Source organism: Zosterops lateralis (genome assembly GCF_965231275.1).
Source record: "Zosterops lateralis genome assembly, chromosome: Z".
In the NCBI taxonomy this organism is placed as follows: Eukaryota; Metazoa; Chordata; class Aves; order Passeriformes; family Zosteropidae; genus Zosterops; species Zosterops lateralis.
In genome coordinates this window covers 11,001,235-11,020,083 of record NC_139800.1, presented here as the reverse complement: position 1 = coordinate 11,020,083, position 18,849 = coordinate 11,001,235, and the positions used below count along the sequence as shown (strand labels likewise).

At 38.6% G+C, this 18,849-nt stretch overlaps 1 protein-coding gene across 4 annotated transcripts in view; it reads right to left on the bottom strand.

The window, feature by feature from the left end:
- Positions 1 to 18,849, bottom strand: part of ERCC8 (ERCC excision repair 8, CSA ubiquitin ligase complex subunit) — a gene marked incomplete at its 5' end in the record, with an annotated part of 44,698 nt that overhangs the window by 6,922 nt on the left and 18,927 nt on the right. The window contains 4 exons of one of the 4 annotated variants that reach the window (XR_014592500.1): positions 964 to 1,159; positions 7,960 to 8,071; positions 11,067 to 11,237; positions 12,984 to 13,070. Coding sequence is in view for 1 of the 4 variants with exons in the window: in XM_083883646.1 (XP_083739772.1) it covers positions 11,169 to 11,237; positions 12,984 to 13,070 (156 nt within the window). Of the gene's footprint in view, positions 1 to 963; positions 1,160 to 7,959; positions 8,072 to 10,871; positions 11,238 to 12,983; positions 13,071 to 18,849 lie in introns of those variants that run through there. The other 3 variants (XR_014592501.1, XR_014592499.1, XM_083883646.1) reach the window with 3 other exon arrangements.

Sequence of the window (18,849 nt, the reverse complement as noted above, 5' to 3'; positions counted from 1 at the left end):
ACAAAAATCCTAAAAATACATAAATGAGAAAAACAAACAACATTCCCTTTCTTCCACTCTCTTTTTGATTATCAGTTGGGTTACTTCTTGCTCTTGGATATCTGGTCTTTCTCCCTCCTAGGCAATACATAAGTGTCCAGGTCATACATTAATAAAAGTAATTACTTCTATTTTTAAGGCAAAAATTGAATAGCCACTTGAAATTTCACTGAAATTCCTAAAAACCCCTAGAAATTTAGCAGCCTGGTCTAATTCAATCTAAATTGTGAAATGGTTTCTATCATGATTTTATTATGAGCTATAAATAAATATTTTAATGACACTAAAAGAGGACTATGCAAAATACCAAGTGAAAACTTCTCAATTACATTGGAAACTGCTTTTCACCAATGGTATACAGGAAAGAGCAAAATACCACTTAATCCAGGTAAATTCAGATAAAGTTGAAAAGTTTTAAAAATTTGAACCATATTTGGTCCCCAAATTCAACATGTGTTGAATTTTGGAAAATATCTATCAGTGCCATGGCATTGAGTTTTCTTGTCTGAAGTAATATTGCATGGTCTAAAATACTAATTCCAAAGCTTTGCTTTTCCAGCTGCCCATGTGCATCATTGTATAGGGTTTGTGTGTCCAGGTTCTGGTAGTGGGAGTGGCTTCTGTGAGAAGTTCCAAGAAGCTTCCTCCACGTCAGACAGATCCAATCCCAGCTGGTTCCAGAATGGATACACTGCTGGGCACAGCCAAATCAAGAAGAAAAAGGAAGTTGTTGCACTGTTAATGCACTCAGAGAAGACAAGAGAAGAACAGGAGAGAAACAGCTCTATAGATGCCAAAGTCAGTGCAGGAGATGCTCCAGGCACCAGAGCTGAGGTCCCCCTGCAGCCCATGGCACAGACCGTGGTGAGGCAGCTGTGCTCCGGCAGCTCATGGAGATCCCTGGGGATGCAGAGATCCACTTGTAGCCCCTGCAGAACACCCATGCTGGAGCAGACAGATGCCTGATATGAGGCTGTGACCTTGTAGGAGGCCTGGAGCAGGGTCCTGGCAGGGACCTGCCCACTCTTGGAGAGAGGAGCCCATGCTGGACCAGGTTTCCTGGTAGGACTTGTGACCTTGTGGGGGACCCACATGGCAGCTCTTCTTGAAGGACTGCATCCTGTGGAAAGGGACACACATTGGACCAATTTGTGAAGAACTGTAGCCTGTGGGAGGAACTTGTGATGGACAACAGTCTCCTATGGGGGACAACACATGGTGGAGCAGGGGAAGGACTCTTTTCCCTGAGCAATGACAGGAACAACGTGTAATGAAGTGACCATAACTCCCATTCCCTTTTAGGGGGGAACTGTTATGAGGGCACTGTTATGAGGGAAGGAGACACAACTGGGAAGAAGGGAGGAGTGTGGGAAGGTGTTTTTAATTTTGTCATTATACAGCTCTGATGTTTTTAGTAACACATTCAAGTAATATCTCCAAGTTCAGTCTGTTTTATTATCTATGAGTGATCCCTTCCTCATCCTTATTTCAACTAATGAGCCTTTAATTTTCTCTCTCCTGTCCAGTTGTGGAGGGTAGTGACAGAGCAGCTTTGGTGGGCACCTGGCATCCAGCAGAGTCAACCAACCACCAACTACTAAGAAAGCCCTTTTTATGTCCCCTGCCTGGGCCTGATTTGCTGTATTCATCCCTTTCCCTCTGTGCACAGGCACTCATGCAACCCTCCTCTGTTCCACTCTGAAAGTGCACAAGCCACTCTCAGAAAACTCAGTAGAAAACTTCATTACAATCAAAATCACAAAAAAATTGTGCCACTGAAAGACAGGTCTTACACCTGTTCATGGTTAGAGGCATTTGCGGCTCCCGATATTATGTGGCATATCAGCCTGCTTTTGTGCCTTCATGTCAATCTGGTAAGTGTGAACAAGCTATTGAAGCATTACAATAGCGGAGTTTCTCAATGTGGCAGGATGGAGTCAAATGTCAGGGAAGTGCCTGCTTTTTCACTGATGCTTTACTGGTTAATCTTTAACATTTAAAAGGGTCTGTAGATTAAGAGTTTCTAAGAAAATACCTTATTTTTTCAAACAGGCTACAAAGAAAGGTGGGGAGGAGAACAATTTAAGTAATATAGAAAGGGAAATGGATAAAGCAGAAAGGAAGTAACTAGAGCAGATGTAGTGAGTGAAAGTTTCCCTACAAGCTCCTTTCATTATGCTGCATTTTATTTTTAAGAATCTACCAAGACATAAGGAGATTTTCATTCATGGAGAGCAAAGAATCAATGCAATTTCGCACCCGAGCTCACTTTCTTGCCACTTGAGAGGTGACACAAAGTAAATTTTAATCATTTTGAACTCTATTACCCAGTTGCCAAGGACATCTGTAATGTCTTTAACAGCCCTGAGAGGTTCAAAAACTGTAGACACTGTGGTTCAAAAACTGCAGGCAGGCAGAGATGACAGAGCAGTAAACAGGGCTGACTGTCCCTGATTTTGTCATCTCTTGCACAAGATCTTTGTCTTTTTGAATAGCTGACAGCTCTGTCTGGAATAACATTTGGTGGATTTGGAATAATACAGAACATCTACTTAACGGCAGATTTCTGCAGAGTCTAATCAAGGAAATCTCTGGTTTGTGTAGCATAAGCTCTGATTTTATAAGATTTGGGAGAAGTTTTACTTTTCTCAAGCCGTTTTTGACAATAGCTTTTAGCAAAGCCAGGTGTGTCCATCAAGGCACTGTAAAGCAGTACTACTTAGCCCCTTTATTTCTGTAATACATCAGCTATACTTTTATTTAACTAAGTCTCTTCAGATAAACTAGACCTAGATTTATACAATCACTTTTGTAAGTGACTGCAAGATTTGAAGAAGCTGCAGGTGACTGAGGAAAATTGTAAAATGAAAAAAAAAATTAAATGCCAAGTTTTCAAGACAACATTCTTGACTGACTTAAGCTCCAAGTGTGAAAACCAGTGACCTGTTACTTCATAGAAAAATATTGTACTGGGTCCAAGAGAGTTAACAAGCAGCCAGTGATTCCAGAAACTGCATGCATATGCTAATACTGGGTTATAAAAAAGCTAATGAAATCTCCTCCAATTTTTCTTACTCTGTGGTACATTTCTGGTCTAACACAGTCAAATGTCTTTCAGAGCAAAGTTTTCATGTTCTTCTGCTCAAAACACTATTTGAATTAGCAAAGCTCTATATGCACCTAAGCATGTAATCAAACAAAAATTGAGAAGAAAGGGGAGGACACGCCTAAGGACTGCCCAGAGTGGTTGGGTGATACTTCAAAAGCAAGCAGAACTACCAATTTTAATATGAACTTGATGAATTACATTGACTGTATAAAGGATTGAGGAGTTTGGTACATGGACAGGCCAGGATTATGTCCCGACTTGGAGAGAATGTGTGGGCTCAGCTGTGTGCAGCAGAGAAAAGAGACTCAAATTAATAGAAAACATTATGAACAGACTGGTGGGGAGAAAGGAGACAGGAGCTGGGGATCATGAAGGACTGGCATTTAATTTATCCTAGATAAAGCAATGGAGACAGAGAGAAAATGGAGCTGTGCAAAAAGCTTTGCTTTCACAGCTCCCATGACCTGGTCCACAAGGAGCTAGACTTTCACCTCCAGGTTTGGAAGATCAGGACAACACAGAAGTGAGCACTAGCCCTGGTGATGCACCACTGTAGCACGGAGGATTGTTGAACTTGCACACCCTGTGTATCTTGTGGCACAAGTAGAGTTCTACCTTTTAATCTGTAAACTTGAATGGCTCCTTTGTTTCTTTGTGCTTGTTTTGTCTGGGTAGAGTTAATTTTCCCCACAGTATCTGTCATGGGGCTATGATTTTGGATTTGCCCTGGGAACTGTTGATAACACAGGGATGTTTTAGCTGTTGCTGAGCAGTTCTCACACAGTGTCAAGGCCTTTCCTGTTCCTCACCAGCAAGGAGGCTGTGGAGGCACAAGTAGCTGGGAGGGGACACAACCAGGACGGCTGCCCACAACTGACCAAAGGGATATTCCATTCATATGGTTTTATGCTCAGCATATAAAGCTGAGGGAAAGTCAAGAGTGGGGAGGGGCATTGGCCAGGGGTGAGCAATTGTTTTTATTTGCATTAGTTGTCTTTCTTGAGTTTTATTTCTATCTCTTTGTGGTTTGGTGTTTTCTTTGTTTGGTTGTTCTTTTGTTGTGGGGGTTTTTTGGTGTCTGTGTGCTGTTTTTTTCTTTTTCCTTTTAATTACAATTTACAATTATAATAGTAATTATACTTTATTTCAATTATTAAACTATTCTTATCTCAACCCATGAGTTTTCTCACTTTTATCCTTCCATTATCTGCCCCCCTCCATCCTGGAGTGAGCAACCAGTGGTGAGGTGCTTAGTTGCTCTCTGAGATTAAGCCATGACACTCCTCTTTTTCTTGTGCTTGTAACATTTAGTGCTTGAGCAGTCTTGTGAACTACTACCTTTTGACTTGCGTAATCTTTTCCTCTTTCTGGCAGGGAAAAACTTTGCTGGCATAATTTTCAAGGCCACTAGAATATACAGTCAACCTTGTTACTGATATGAGATGTACTGCTAAGACCTTTTATATGTTTAGGGCACACAAACCAAGCCTCCTTAAGTAGTGAAACCTACAGTCCAACACAGGGGAACACTGCTAAGCAGGAATATAATTCTTATACTACAAGATTCAGCAATTATCACAGGTATCTACATTTAATATAGCAGCTCATTGCTGAGTGTTATTTAAATTACTTTGATATACTTCATTAGTCAACCTAAACTTCAATAGTTAACCAGAGTGGCAGAACAGGATGAAGCAGCTATTTCAAACATTCATTTAAGCCCTCAGGTGTATTAGCTGTCTGCAACACAATTAAGTGTTCTGGAAACTTACTTTATAAATAATGATGAATAGTATTCAGATGTCAAAGTTCCATGCAACTCTAGACTAGACTACTTTTTTCTTGGGAAACAATTTGTGCACTGCCCTGAGAACATGCAATACATTTCAAGCACATGCCAAATGTGACCATTTCCCACAAATGTGTATGAGAACTGCTCAGTTTAAGGCTCCTGTTGCAGTAGTGACAGTTCAAAACCACTGAACAGCATCAGACGGTTCAGATACTTAGCTTAACTTCAACTCTCATAGACCATAATGTACAATTCAGGTACAAAAATATTTTCTCTGGGCCATATACTCCACCTGGAAGAACTAGTGGCGGGGAAAATCTATTATTTTATAAAGTCCCAAAACATTTTTTTTTTCATCTTTGCTAGCATGAGAATAATCCTCAGCTGATTTCCTGTGGTGTTACAGAACCGTGTGGGAGGTGATAGCAACAGTAATTAACTGTTGAGCAACCCCAGACACTCCCTTCTAACTGCCACAAAACATGAGAACTTGATATTCTTAACATACACCTACTCTCTGGTGTATCTTTTATCACAGCAAACATGGGCTCCCCAAACAGCTACGTTCATTGTGTCCTTTGACACAGTGTACCTACAGAAAATAGGAGAGAAGCGTATCGACAGAGCTCCATCCATGCAGGTGAACCAATGCAATGCCCCCAGGCAGGCAGATCAGCCTGTGGTGGGGCAGCCCACATCTGCTGAATTTAACAGCTTTGTGTCTCGCTGCTGCCTCCAGAACAGACGTGCCCCAAGTCTGACAAAAGGATTATCTTTTTTTCTCTTGTCTCTCTGTTTTCCTCCCAGGATCCCCCCTTTCTTGAAATGGCAATTACATGTTAAAGATCCGTCATATGGACCAAGATACATTTGTGTAGATGAAATTAAAATACTACAGGCAGGCATTAATAGCAATATCTCTTTCAGAGGCCATCCTGGACTACTAACAGCGAGGATTAAGAATCAGCTTTAAATTTTATATACAAATGGAATTGGCTGCCAACCAAATTTAATTCTTGTCAGTGATCTCCAGCAAAATCATAAAATCTGTCTTTGCTCATAATCAATATATATTTTGAGATAACTTTTCTAAAAATATTATTCAAATTTTTCTTAGAAGGTTTCAATAATTCTGTTGGGAGATAAGACCTTTAGTTAATGAAAAGTAGTCTATTCAATAAATAAATGCCTTCCAATTAGAAACAAAAGAAAGGGACAATGCTCAGTATTTTCCAAATGTGAAGAGAACAGCAAAAAAAAAATCTTTTAATAAGCCCCTTTTCTCTGCCTCTCACGTTAACCCATTTTGTATTAAACAAAAGCATATACATATCATTTTTATTGCTGAAAACATTACCCAGTTCTTGTTTAAACATGTTACTTTAGATTACAAATATATGGCTGTAAAAATAACTGGTTGGACTGATTTAAACTGCTGATTATAATCTCCATTTTGGCATGAGGAAATTTATTACAAAACCTGTTTAAAACTGCAGATGTATCTCTGTCTCACAGCTGTAGGAAAAGGGTGGACCTGCAATCTTCCCAGTGTACAGATCTCAGTGAGTGTCTGAAAGACTCCTCAACACAAAGCTAAAATGTGTCACTAAAAATATACTGGCTTTTTCCTAACCTAATTTGAAGGCAAATGGTGACAAAATGAAAATTAGGAACAATGTTGTATGCATATGCAATTAAAATACCCTTTCACATGTAAATAAAATGCTTCCTTAATAGCCCCAAATATTTTTTTTTCAGTGTTTTGGGCTCAATGGAATTTGGCAGGACTGGGCGTGGTTAGGGGTTGCCAACATGTTGGATGACACTGGTTACTTGTCATCTGGGCATGTGGGCTGGTGGGTAAGGCTGACTACACACACAGACATGATTAGAAGGGATGAAGATGTAAGGGATTAGTTATGCACCTGCCTGAATTCCTGGCCACTCAGTCACCCCTTTTTATCCTCCATTCCCATTATTTTTATAAAATAGTCTAAAAGAAAACAAAAATGATGGAGGATGGAGGAAGGCATGTCCATTTCACAGTTCAGCCTTAACCACACAAAAGGACTTTATTGATATGTTTTACATACTTTAATTGGTATTATAACCACTAACTGCCAACCACTGAAACTAATATACTGCTTTCAAGAACATCTCTCAGGTGCCAAACCCTCAGCACACATCTTGGTGGCTCAGTATGCAGCCAGTACTCAAGCTCTTTCTTTAAGGACTACTTTACCCATGCTAAAAAGCCCCCCTATCTGCACAGATGTTATGTTTAACTGAAATGCCCGTAATGTGACCAGGTGTTGCAAACTTTATGCATACTAAGCTAGCAGTAAGCTTACCATTCACTATGGCAGATGCTAGGCCAGTGTGCACTGAAGAGCTGACAAATCTCCACTGCATGAAGCAGACCCTTGCCTCCATGTGGTACCAAAGAACTATCCTCCAGTGGTACCAAAGCAGAGATATTTCAAATACTTTTATATCTTGTGGGCATAGATTTATTTCTATGTATACATTCAAGGTAGGATAAGAACTACAACATAAATATTTTTTTAAAAAGGAAGAAAAACATAATAACCAATCCTATTGATGTTGGCAAATATTTTTTTCAGGTTTATGAATGGGGTTCTTAACTTTTGGGTCTTAAACTGACTGAGGAAATCATTCTTGAGTAAAAAAAAAAAAACAAACCAGATGTCTTGTGAGAAGCCTGGTCTGAGCACAAACCCAAACAATGCAAAAAAAGATGGCAAACAAATCCTAAATTTTAAGATTTGTCAGTCTGTGTGCAAGAGCTAGTACACCAGGCACAGAAAAAAGGGCAAAGGGAGGTAAACATATGGTGTTATCTTGTTATTCCCACTACTTGGGAGATAACTATAGAGAAATTCTCATGTGCTAATGCTGTCCTGTGTACAGGAAGAAAAAAAAGTTTCTCTTGGCTGTCTTAATCAGATACTTTCTGAGCATCATAACCTAGGCATAAATAATCAAAGTTATATCTTACTGCCTCTACAGAATTCAACTTCCACTTAAGCTAAAGGAGACTTGTCTTAGGTTCTTTGTATTTCTTCAGTTGGACTAGCTCAGTCTGACTCCACCTTCACTGTTTCCTTAGGCTAGAAGGGAAAGAAAACTCTTTGATCTCTTATAAGAACAAATAAATTCTTCTCCATCTTTTGATACTCACTGTATCAAGCTCAAATAAAAATCTCTGCCTTGGCAGACAAAGAAAGTCTTCCAAGCAACATTCAATTCCCAGAACAGCCTGAAAAGATGAAATTCTCTAGAATCTAAGATTAGATTCTCTGTGTTCTCTGATACAATACCACTACTAAATCCCACTACCACTAGTGAGATAAAGATGCAGTTCATTGCAGCCTAAGCCCTCTCCTTAAACTCTTAACTTTTACTGTTCTTAACAGCAAGAATCCAGCCATGAACTAGTTGACTCTCAAGGGAATAATTTTATTTCAGTATGAACAGAGCACCCATTTTGACATCTAACTGGATTTTTAGATGTGTTTTTTCCTGATTGATGGGAAATGTGATCAAGTCTATACCACTCTACTTGCTCCATTTCAGGTTCTGAAAGAGTTTTGATACTACAAAAATACATGCCATAAGCATATAAACAGAAAGGTAAAAACAAAAAGGAAAACTCAGATTTAATTATAACATTTAACTTATACACAAAAAAGAGATTGCAGTTGCAACTGATATTGTTGGCTTAGTACCTAGTTCTTGGCAATGAGAAATCATATACAGTATACCTTCACTGCTCTTTAACAGTTTTAATTTTGAAGACACCAACACTTTGTAACTAAGTACAGCCACCATAAGAATGCAGAAGATACAAAACACATTTTTTTCCTAGCAAAAGCTTAAATAAAAAAACCCCACTACACAGAAAGAAGTAGTTAAAGAAGTAATAGCAAAAATGCCATTCTTCAAAGTAGAGTTTTCACAGAAATTGAGGAAAAATTTCTGATTTGTATTTGAGATGCTGGTTAGCACCAAGAGGTTTTACACCTTGCAAACTAAGCGAGGACTCTTGCCCACATGAGAGACAGGTGTTTCTCTTTTCCCTCATCAAAAACACCTCTCCTTACAGCAGAGGACAACAGTCAAGAGGGAGAATAATATCACCAACAACTGATATCAGAAGAGGATTTGGAAGAACTCCTATGAAGAAGGTATTAGCTGCCAGAAGGTGCAAGAAGCCCCCAAAGCAACTATTTTATTCTATTTTAACTGTTTGAGACACTAAACCTAAAGGCATCTGGGTAAGAAGATAGTTGAACAAGTAATTTACAGCTCACTTCTTCTTGAGCTGAATCCCACATTGCTTTCATTCATGGTGCAACTCCAGCAAAAACTGACATGTAAAAGGCTATTTGGCAATAGCACATCAAATCCCTCTCCTGATGTGATCTGAGAAATGCTCCTTAGGGACAGCACCCAGACTGAGCCTCTCTTGATTTACCAGTAAAAAGAGTCTGCTCCCAGGAATTTGTGATGTCTAACGAGCTTCCGTGTTTTAATAAACAGCCTTGGACACTTTTTTGCCTGAATAAAAACCCAACTGGAATAATGTTTGCTTCTCATACTTCCAAAGAAAGTTTCCAACACAAGGTGTGGCCAGGATGGAACATTGTTATGACCAAAGCCCCCTCTCCTGCAGCCCTATGAACAGCACCTCAAAGCGAGAGCTCTCCCTTTGAGCTCTCCTGGAGCAGCAGCTGTGACCAGCAAAGCCCCTCTGAGTGGGGCCTCTCAGAGCCAGGGAACTCCCAAGGTTGCTGTACTCAGGGATCCCTGAGCAGTGATACCCCGACTCCTTGAGGCTCCACCCTTCACAAAGGCATCTGAAGTGGGTACTTCACTACTTTTGAGGGGAATTTTTCACCTTGTACAGGCTCTTTGTGTCTGTGTGCATGCAAGTGCGCATATTCTGTACCAAGGGCACAAGAAATGCTGCTCTCCTTCATTCTCAAAGCACCTAAGGTTTGTATGTTAGGTCTGTAAGTTACTGTTGGGTACAGTAAATCCTATATGAGTCCCTTGCTAATCATTTAACTTTGGTTATAAGTTATATGGCATAGTTTTTGATTTAGTCTGGACTCTATTGATTGACCCTGTATTTTTAATTGCTTTTCATCAGTGTGCACTTAAGAGTGAACATTGCCAATGAACCTTGTCATGCTGTCACTTCTATACTGGACCTGTTTTTACTGATACTTTTGCTGGTGATGCTTTAAGAAATGCGAAAACATTCTTTAGTGACAGAGATTACATTATGTCTGAAGCACAAACTAGTGACTGAGATGACACAATAACCCCACAAAACTCCTCCCTTTCAAAACAGAGCAGGCATTAGGACCACAAAATGTTTCAGATGAAAACAGTTTGGAAGGATTACACTCAATATTTTTAACTTGAAATGTGATCTACTCTCTGCCTTGTACGGTACCTCAACTCTGTTCCTTTCCAGGAATCCTTCATATTTGCTAAGGACGTGTGACTCATATGTAGAAGACTGATCTTAAAAACCTGCTAACAGGAGCACCAAAAACTCTAAATTACTTTCTGTTCTTAGCTTTCTGGGGCAGATTCAGATATTAGATGATAGGGTCACCATATAAATATTTGAACAGAGGATCCCAGTTATACCTCTTTCTGAAGTGAATACTACATTAATGGAAAAACATGCAAAACTGAAAATACAAAAAGAAGAGGTACGAAACTCCCACAGCTAACAAGCACTTGAAAATGGATACAATCTGCTCCACCAAGACATTGACGAAAAGTAAGTTGGAAGTATTTCTGAACTTGCCCTCTTTCATGGAAAATCCTCTGTATCACATCTCTTGGAAATGAATGAGTTCTCATGTACTAATGATAACAGAAACAATGTAATTTTGACTGGTCCCAAGGGCTTTTATTTTTTTTCTTTATCAGCTCGTCAAAACTGAACAAAGTATACCAATGTGTAAGTACAAAAGTCAGCAAGTATGAAAAAGTAATCATTTGGATTTAACTTTACGGCAACAAAGAAATACAGGGAACAGTGAAAACTTATTTCTGAAAGACCTTGCTCTAACAGAACTGTACCTAAAATCCAGTTGTGATAAATCCAACAATGTCCAATTCTGTAGGTAACGTCTGTGAATGCAGTGCCTGAATGTGAATTTTATATCCCCTCATAATTTAAATTCAGTCTTCATCATCACTGCTACTCCATGCGTCTTCATAAGCTGGATTTAAATGTTGTTGAGGCAGAGACTAGGGGGAAAAAAAAAACCACCTCAGTGTTTTGCTTAATTAAAAATACTATAATCAAATAAGGGCAAAGCTAAATGAACTTTTTAAATGACTACATGTAGACAAACTATTCTATATCTCATGAGTACTGGATAATTCTTAATTACTTTTATAGGCATCTTGCTGATTAGAGACATGACAAATTATGAAAAGAAATAGTACTGTATTTAATTCCAATTTCAGCATAAAACATCTGGAGGCCTGACTGGAAGGATTACAAATGTTTGGTACAAAATGTAACAAACATTACAACAACTGTGTTGATTGTGTGCCACTGTTTTATTTTAGGCCATAATATTCTCAGCCCATCCTAACTTTGCACTACAGTGTCGGGAAGCAGTCCTGGCCTCTATCCACATCCAAGAAATATTTCTCCCCTCAGTTCCCATAGGGTCCAACTAAAGGGTTTGTGTAGCTATGCAGTGCACTGAATCACAGTGACTTAGGATAATTTTTTTTCTTGTTTACTTCTATTTTGGGTTCAGATTCTGGTCATTCAAGCACTCAAATGCCTATTCTAGCACCTGAGAGGGAGCAGGAATTAGTGGCCTGTGGACAACAGAACAGCTTCTTACAGAGACAGGGCTCATCTACAGCATTTGCGAACAGCAGCTGTAGCTTAACAGATTTCAAAACAATGGCATATATTATTTACTGCCATTCTGTCAAATTTAAAGAAGCAGTTGCAATCAGAGCTAAGTAAATACTTTTGTTGCTGTGAGTTTGTTTCTGGTTTTTTGACTAAGAAAAATACAATTCATTCACATCAAATTTTTCAGAGCAAAGATGTTAATTTCTGGTCAATATATTTTGGGTTTAGGGTATCAAACCTTTGGAACTATGCTTTTCTTCTCTGCTTAAGTGTAGGATAATTTTGAAATACAAAAACTTACAAAAGGTAAATGTCATAACAATTATGCATCTTATCATTTCCCCTTCTAAAATGGAACAGTGCTGGAATTTTAAAAAGTAGAATTTTCATATGCTATCAGCAAAACATTAATACTCCCTTATTTTTCAACATTAGAACAGTTCACCAGACTCTGATTCTGTGAATGGTTTCAGTTCCTTAAAATATAGAATTTTTCCCATTCAGGTTGTTCACTGAAATATTTCTTGCCCAAGAGGAGGAGAAAGTACTCTACTGGAAAACAGTCTTACATATGGTTTTCCCTGCAATCACCCTTAATGTCTGCCTGGGGCAAAAAAATTAAACTTATTTAGAAAGTACTTTATTATATTTTTACATCAAAAAATATTTGTGTACAAAGTGCGGTATCCCTAATCTTACTGCTTAATACACAGTATATTCTTAAAAAATTTAAAATACTGTCTCTAGCACGTCTTTAATTTCCAAACAGGACAAACTGCAGAAAGCAGTTTGGAAATTAAAGAAGCAGAATTTGAAAGACCCTTCATACGGTATATTACTTCAGAAGTATTTGACTTCACAGTCAAATAACATGAACTACTCTTAACTAAGTAGGAAGCTTACAAAAGATTTGACTAGATTATAAGAGAAAACGTCTTCTCAAAGCCCTAAAAGAACCAAAGATTGCCCAGAAATAACAGGTGATTCTCCTCTTAATGAGAAATTATTAGAAGTGTTGATGGTGAATCACATACTTCTTACTGAATTTCCACACAACCTGCCCAAGTGTAACACCCATAAAAAAGAATACAGTTCAAACTCAAAAAAATCACTACCTTTTCAGAAATATCATCAGCAACTGGCTTGCGTGGAGCTGGTATCCATGCAAGGATATTACAGTCTTTGCTACCGCTATAAAGTTCCTGTAAAAAAACAAGCAAAAGTTACTTTCACACACATTTACTGAATAGTGACATAGATACCATACTGGGCAGGAAAAAAGATAAAGAATATTATTTAAAAATAAAGGCAAATGGTCTATTTCTAATTTATATTATAATCTGGATAAGCAGTATTTTAAATAATGTGCCAGAACAAAGTATTTTTTTCCTCAGATTGCTCACCAAAACCCACATTGAAATGAACTGTATTGCTTAAATCCATTTTTCTTCTTCCCTCTTTCTTGTCTCCTGAAAATACAACTATTTTAACAGCTAGGAACCTTAAGAGATTGTTTATGGAGAAGTAAAAAACCCCAAAAACTAAATAAACCAGATAACCCCAAAAAAGGCAAATATTTTATTATAATTAAAAACCAGGAATTAACTCAGAAGAATCAAGAATCTAGTAATACATGTCAGAAAAAAGAATATGTATGGAACAAAGAAGTATTAAGTAAATGTAGTTTCAGTATGCCTAGGGAAGGAAAACAACAGAGTACAGTGTGAGGCTTGTACTCTGTTGGGAAGGCATAAAACAGAAAGACCAATTTATTACTTTTAACATAAATAACTCTATTTATTATGGTAATGACTAAGAACTGTGCCATTGCACAAGGCCCTGCCCTGCAACACATGGCAACAAACAGTCCTTACACCAAATAGCCATAAGTCAAATGTGTCTTAATTTGCTTAGTTCTGTACTAAAGGAAATACAGACTTCACTGTCACTTTGAGATGAGGAAATTTTGCTGGTGAGAAATACTAACACCATCTCTGCAGTAAACTTTGCACCCATAACAGTTGCATTTTCTGAAGTGCTACTTAAATGAACAGGTATGAAAATATTGAAGGCATATTCTCATATGCCTTCATTATTGAATTATATTCCTGGCTATTATATGTGATGTCTGATCTCACCTGAGTATTGTCATACATTTAAACTGCCTGAGTGAGACATATAAAGGGGCCTTTTGTGGTGTTCAGGCTGACAGTATGAAAGCCTTGCTTTAAGTATGCTGGCTTTTATACTTAAACCAGCAACTCTCTGCATATGTGCACGTTACAAGTACATTGATTCAGTGTAAGCTCAATACATTATCACAGGTCTGTCTCTGCAGGAAGTTTCCTATTTCATTTATACATGATTGGAACTGCATGAATTATGTTGACATTTGGTGCAAAAACTTAATGCTCAATTCCTATAAACATTTATGTAGGTAATCTTATCAAGCAAGATGCCATACATTTTTTAAAAAAACGGGTCCTATGCATGAAGTTGTTCATGTATAAAAAACATTCAAGATTAGAGTTTACAATTTAAGAGATAACCATCCTATTTATCTCACTTAAAAGAAGATATATTACACCAAAGTATAAGTCAAAATCTACTTTATTCTGTCAGCAGTACTCTTCTTGGGTCTTCTCTGTTTCATAGAATATAGAATATCACTAAGAACTTTAAAGATCTTTCCATGGCAAAATATCTCCTAATGAGCAATGTCACAGTGACATCAGCATACTTCCATTTAATTCTTCTTGCCACTTGTCTTACTTTCTGATCCTGGTATGGTAAGATCTTCAGTTAATACCCGCTGCATTAAGCAATACTTAGAATTAATTATTACTATCTAAACTGGTGACTCACACCATAAGTCAGTCAAAAGAAGGCCTAGTGACCTCTATGTAGAATTATGGTACAATACAAGACATATATTGCACTACAAACATGCTCTATGTGTGTTTATAGTAAAATATTTGGAAAGATTAGAAAATAAAACCTGATTTAACTTTCAGTTAACTTTATGTAACAGTCTACAACTGGATTTGCCAAATAGTTTTGCAGATGTCGCTAGCTTTTCTTGAACAGTATGAGCAGCTATAATTTAAATCAAAATTGCTTCCTACTATTTCATGACATGTTATTCATGCATGATGATACACGCTACTTCTTTTTCTGAAAGGGAAATCCAGGCCTTGTTTGTTTACTTAAATCATTCTAAGCAGATAATACCTGACATTGGTATCTAGTGTGTTAGATCCAGTTGTAAACATCATCTAAGATATTGCACAATGAAGATTTTCTCTTCCACACCACCCTTGAAATTACTGACCTCCTATTAAATTAATGCTTCTTATTAAAGGGCCAAATTCTGCAGTTCTTATTACTTAAGCAGTCTAACATCTTATTAACTTTACTGAGATATTTACGTAAGAAGAGTATAGGCAAACAATAATATAGTGGATTTATGGCTCTGATCCTAGGATCAGAAAAGGCATACATTAACACACATTAAGCTCACATCATTCTCTGGAGACAGCTCCATACTGTAACTCAAATATAAAACATATATTCCACACAAACATGCTAATTAATTTGGATAAGAACAGATAAAGACTAGTGTAATTGAATTTCACATAGCTAGCTGCTTGGTTATCAGTGGTCACATTTAATTATATGGTTCCAAGCAAACAGAAGACACTTCTCATCTCAAATACGTAATTGGAGCAAAGTTCAAGTTCCTTCTTAGAGCCTATTCTAGTCATGAGGTGACACAAAGAGAGCAATTAAAATACAGTTAATGAACAGAAAGAACATGAGGGACTGCCAGCAATCAATATCAATAAGAAATTCTGAACACAGTAAAAAATAGTCATAAAAATCTAAGGACCAGATTTAAGGACAAGGGTTAAAGACAGCAGAAAAAGTTTAGAAGACTGTTAACATGAAGAATATTCTTAACAATGACAGAGAATACTAGATGGAAATGGCCAAAACTACAGAAAAGGTGTAGACCTTGTTTCTCATGAACACAGTATACTGAAGTCCAATAAGTGCTAACAAGTAACAAAAACGTTACAAGGCCACCTGCTACGTATTTCACCAGTGTATACGTAGCTTACATCAGAGAGACCTAGAAGAAGCATCAGGAAAACTTCTGGCTTTCTTAAGTTAATTATATTTTGATATGTATTTAAAAATTCCAAAGCTGAAAGTGGGTTAATATGCAATTCAGAAAGAAAGAAAGAAAAAAAAAAAAAAGGCAGAATGATACAGACAAGAATGAACTCACATTTTTTTAATCCTAAATGGAAAACATTTTTAAATGATTCAGTTACTGTAGAGTTAAAATATAGATATATAAGTATCACTCAACAGAGTTCGCAATAGAGCAGGTTTTGTTAAGCAAAACTGGTTTTACTTACAACTAGTAACAAAATACAAATGCACAGCTGTGAATAACTTTGTAGTATGTTGATTGAATAATGCTTGAGAGAGTAAAATAGATGATGATAAATTTTACAAACAACATTGCGTTCTCAGGAGTTTTACTGGCAAAATCAAAATTTCTACCGGAATTACATGAAGACTGATGAATGCATTTAATTGTCTCAAGATAGGATAAGACACTTGCAAGTACATGTGTGAACACAGTGAAAATAACAGTACCACTTCCTTTGGTGCTTACATCCTGACAGTGCATTGATTTGGCATGGCCTGGTTTTTTGGTAGCCGGGGAGGACCACAGGGGTAGGTGGCTTTTTGTGAGAAGCTGCTAGAAGCTTCGACCATGTCCAACAGAGCCAATCTCTAATGGCTCTGGAGATGGACATGCTGCTGGCCCAGCTGGAAAGGCTGGTAACACCTCTGTGATGAGACATTTAAGAAGAAAATAAAACAGCACAGGTGCAGTTTCTGTCCAGGGGTGGTGAGGTGCCATGAACACCATCTCGGTGTGGTCTGCAGTTTCTCTTTGCCTGCCTGGCCGCCCCCAGCCAGCCGTACTGAGGGCACAGAGGGCAGGGGCAGCAGTGGCTGCTCCTTCCTGGTGCCCAGTGAAGAGAGGAGTTAAACAGCCCCAGCGCCACCGCGGCCATGGGGACACACGGCAATGGTGGAAACAGGGCCAGTGACTCCCCAGCGTGAGACAAGATCAACCCCTCGGCACTGCAGGAGGCTGCAGGAATCCTTGAATTTGTTGGCAATGGTACCTACAAGCAGCAATTTTTCTTCTAGTCAGGGAAGAGGAGGAAGTAAGGACACATGAGGGAAAGCAACATGGCAGCACCCAGGTCAGAGGAGAAGGAGGGGGAGGAGGTGCTCCAGGTGCTGGAGCCACGATGCCACTGCAGGCCGTGGTGAGGACCATGGTGACACAGGCTGTCCCCCCGTAAGGCGTGAAGTCCATGGGGGATGCAGAGATCCACCTGCAGCCTGGGGGAAAAGTGCTCACACCAGAGCGGGGGGACGCCGGAGGGGCTGTGATCTAGTGGGAGACCTGAGCAGAAAGAAAGGGTTCCTGCTTCCAGAGACAGAGACAGGGCCTTTCCTTCCGAAGCAGAGCAGCCTATCCTTAGAGGACTAAACCCTGGGGATGAGTGACCCACACCACACTGGTTTTTGAGAAGACTGTTTGCCCGTGGCAGGGACCCACAGCATGGCAGAGAAGACTCCTCTCCCTGAGTGAACATAAAATGATCTCAGGTGATGAACTGACCAAACCCCCATGCCCTGTCTCCCTGTGCTGTTGGTGGGAAGGAGGAAGGGGCTGGGGGAAATAAAGTTTTTTTAAAGGCTTATTTTACTTCTCATTATCCTCCTCTGACTCTGTTAATAATAAATTTACTTTATACCTTTAAATTTGAACCTGCTTTGCCCTTAGAATGTTTTTCTCCCAATCCTTATCTCAACTCATGAGCCCTTTGTTAATTCTTTTTTCCCCTCTCCTCTGCCCAACTGTAGCAGGAGAGAGTAAGCAAATGACTCTTTTAAGTGCCTAGCATTTGGCCAGTGTCAAACCATGACATGACATATAGCAATGTTGTTTCTCAGACTAACTATTTAATACAACCGAAAGCAAAGTATTTCCAACACTTTTTGGAAAATCCAAAACTGGATTTTCCAAAGAAAGAAAATCCAGTTACACTTCTACAGTATAGAACTGAACTCTGGAAAGGGCGCTTCTGAAAAAGAATCAGGAGTCACATCAGATAAGCAAATGAAGTCACTGACATCTCAAACTTCTAAATAGTGACTGATGTAGCTCTCGTGTGCATATGCACATGAGTGATCCTTCACCACGGATCTGAAAAGCCAAGGTAGAGACACCACACGTAAAACGTGTTTTACAGAGAGACCTAATTAGCCTCACCTCCTCAGTTTATCAAAAAGAACACCAAAGATAACTTTATATAAGCAAACTAAAAGTTTTGTTGGGAAACCATTTTTGAAAAGATAAAAAAGTTTTCAAGAATATTCTGGAAAACATGTGCTTTAAGCACAATGTGAACACTGCAACTGATGTATCTCATTGACTATTCATATCAAAACTGCCTTCCAGGTCTAGCAAAGGCTTATTAGCTTGGAGTCTACCACATGTGTCCATAATTTACAGTGAAGTCTCAGAGATACAGTCTCAGTGATTCAGTCAAAACAGAAGCTACCAGGGTCACTTCTGTGATGCACTGTATGAGAGGTCATGAAAAGGTATCTACATGCCCGTTCTGCCTCAAATATTTCTGCCTGATACTCAGAAACAACAGGCAAGGAAGAAGGAGCTGGAACATGAAGTATGATCCTTAACAAACAAGGGCAACTATGTAATGGCTTGAAAATCCATACTATGGTCCCTTCAGCTCTTGGCACAATACATGCCATATGAACAATGTGTTCTAAAGTATCTCACAACAAATTAACCTTTGTTATCCTTATCTCCTTTATTACAAGGGAAAAATACACCAGAGGGGGATAGGAAAAGAAAAA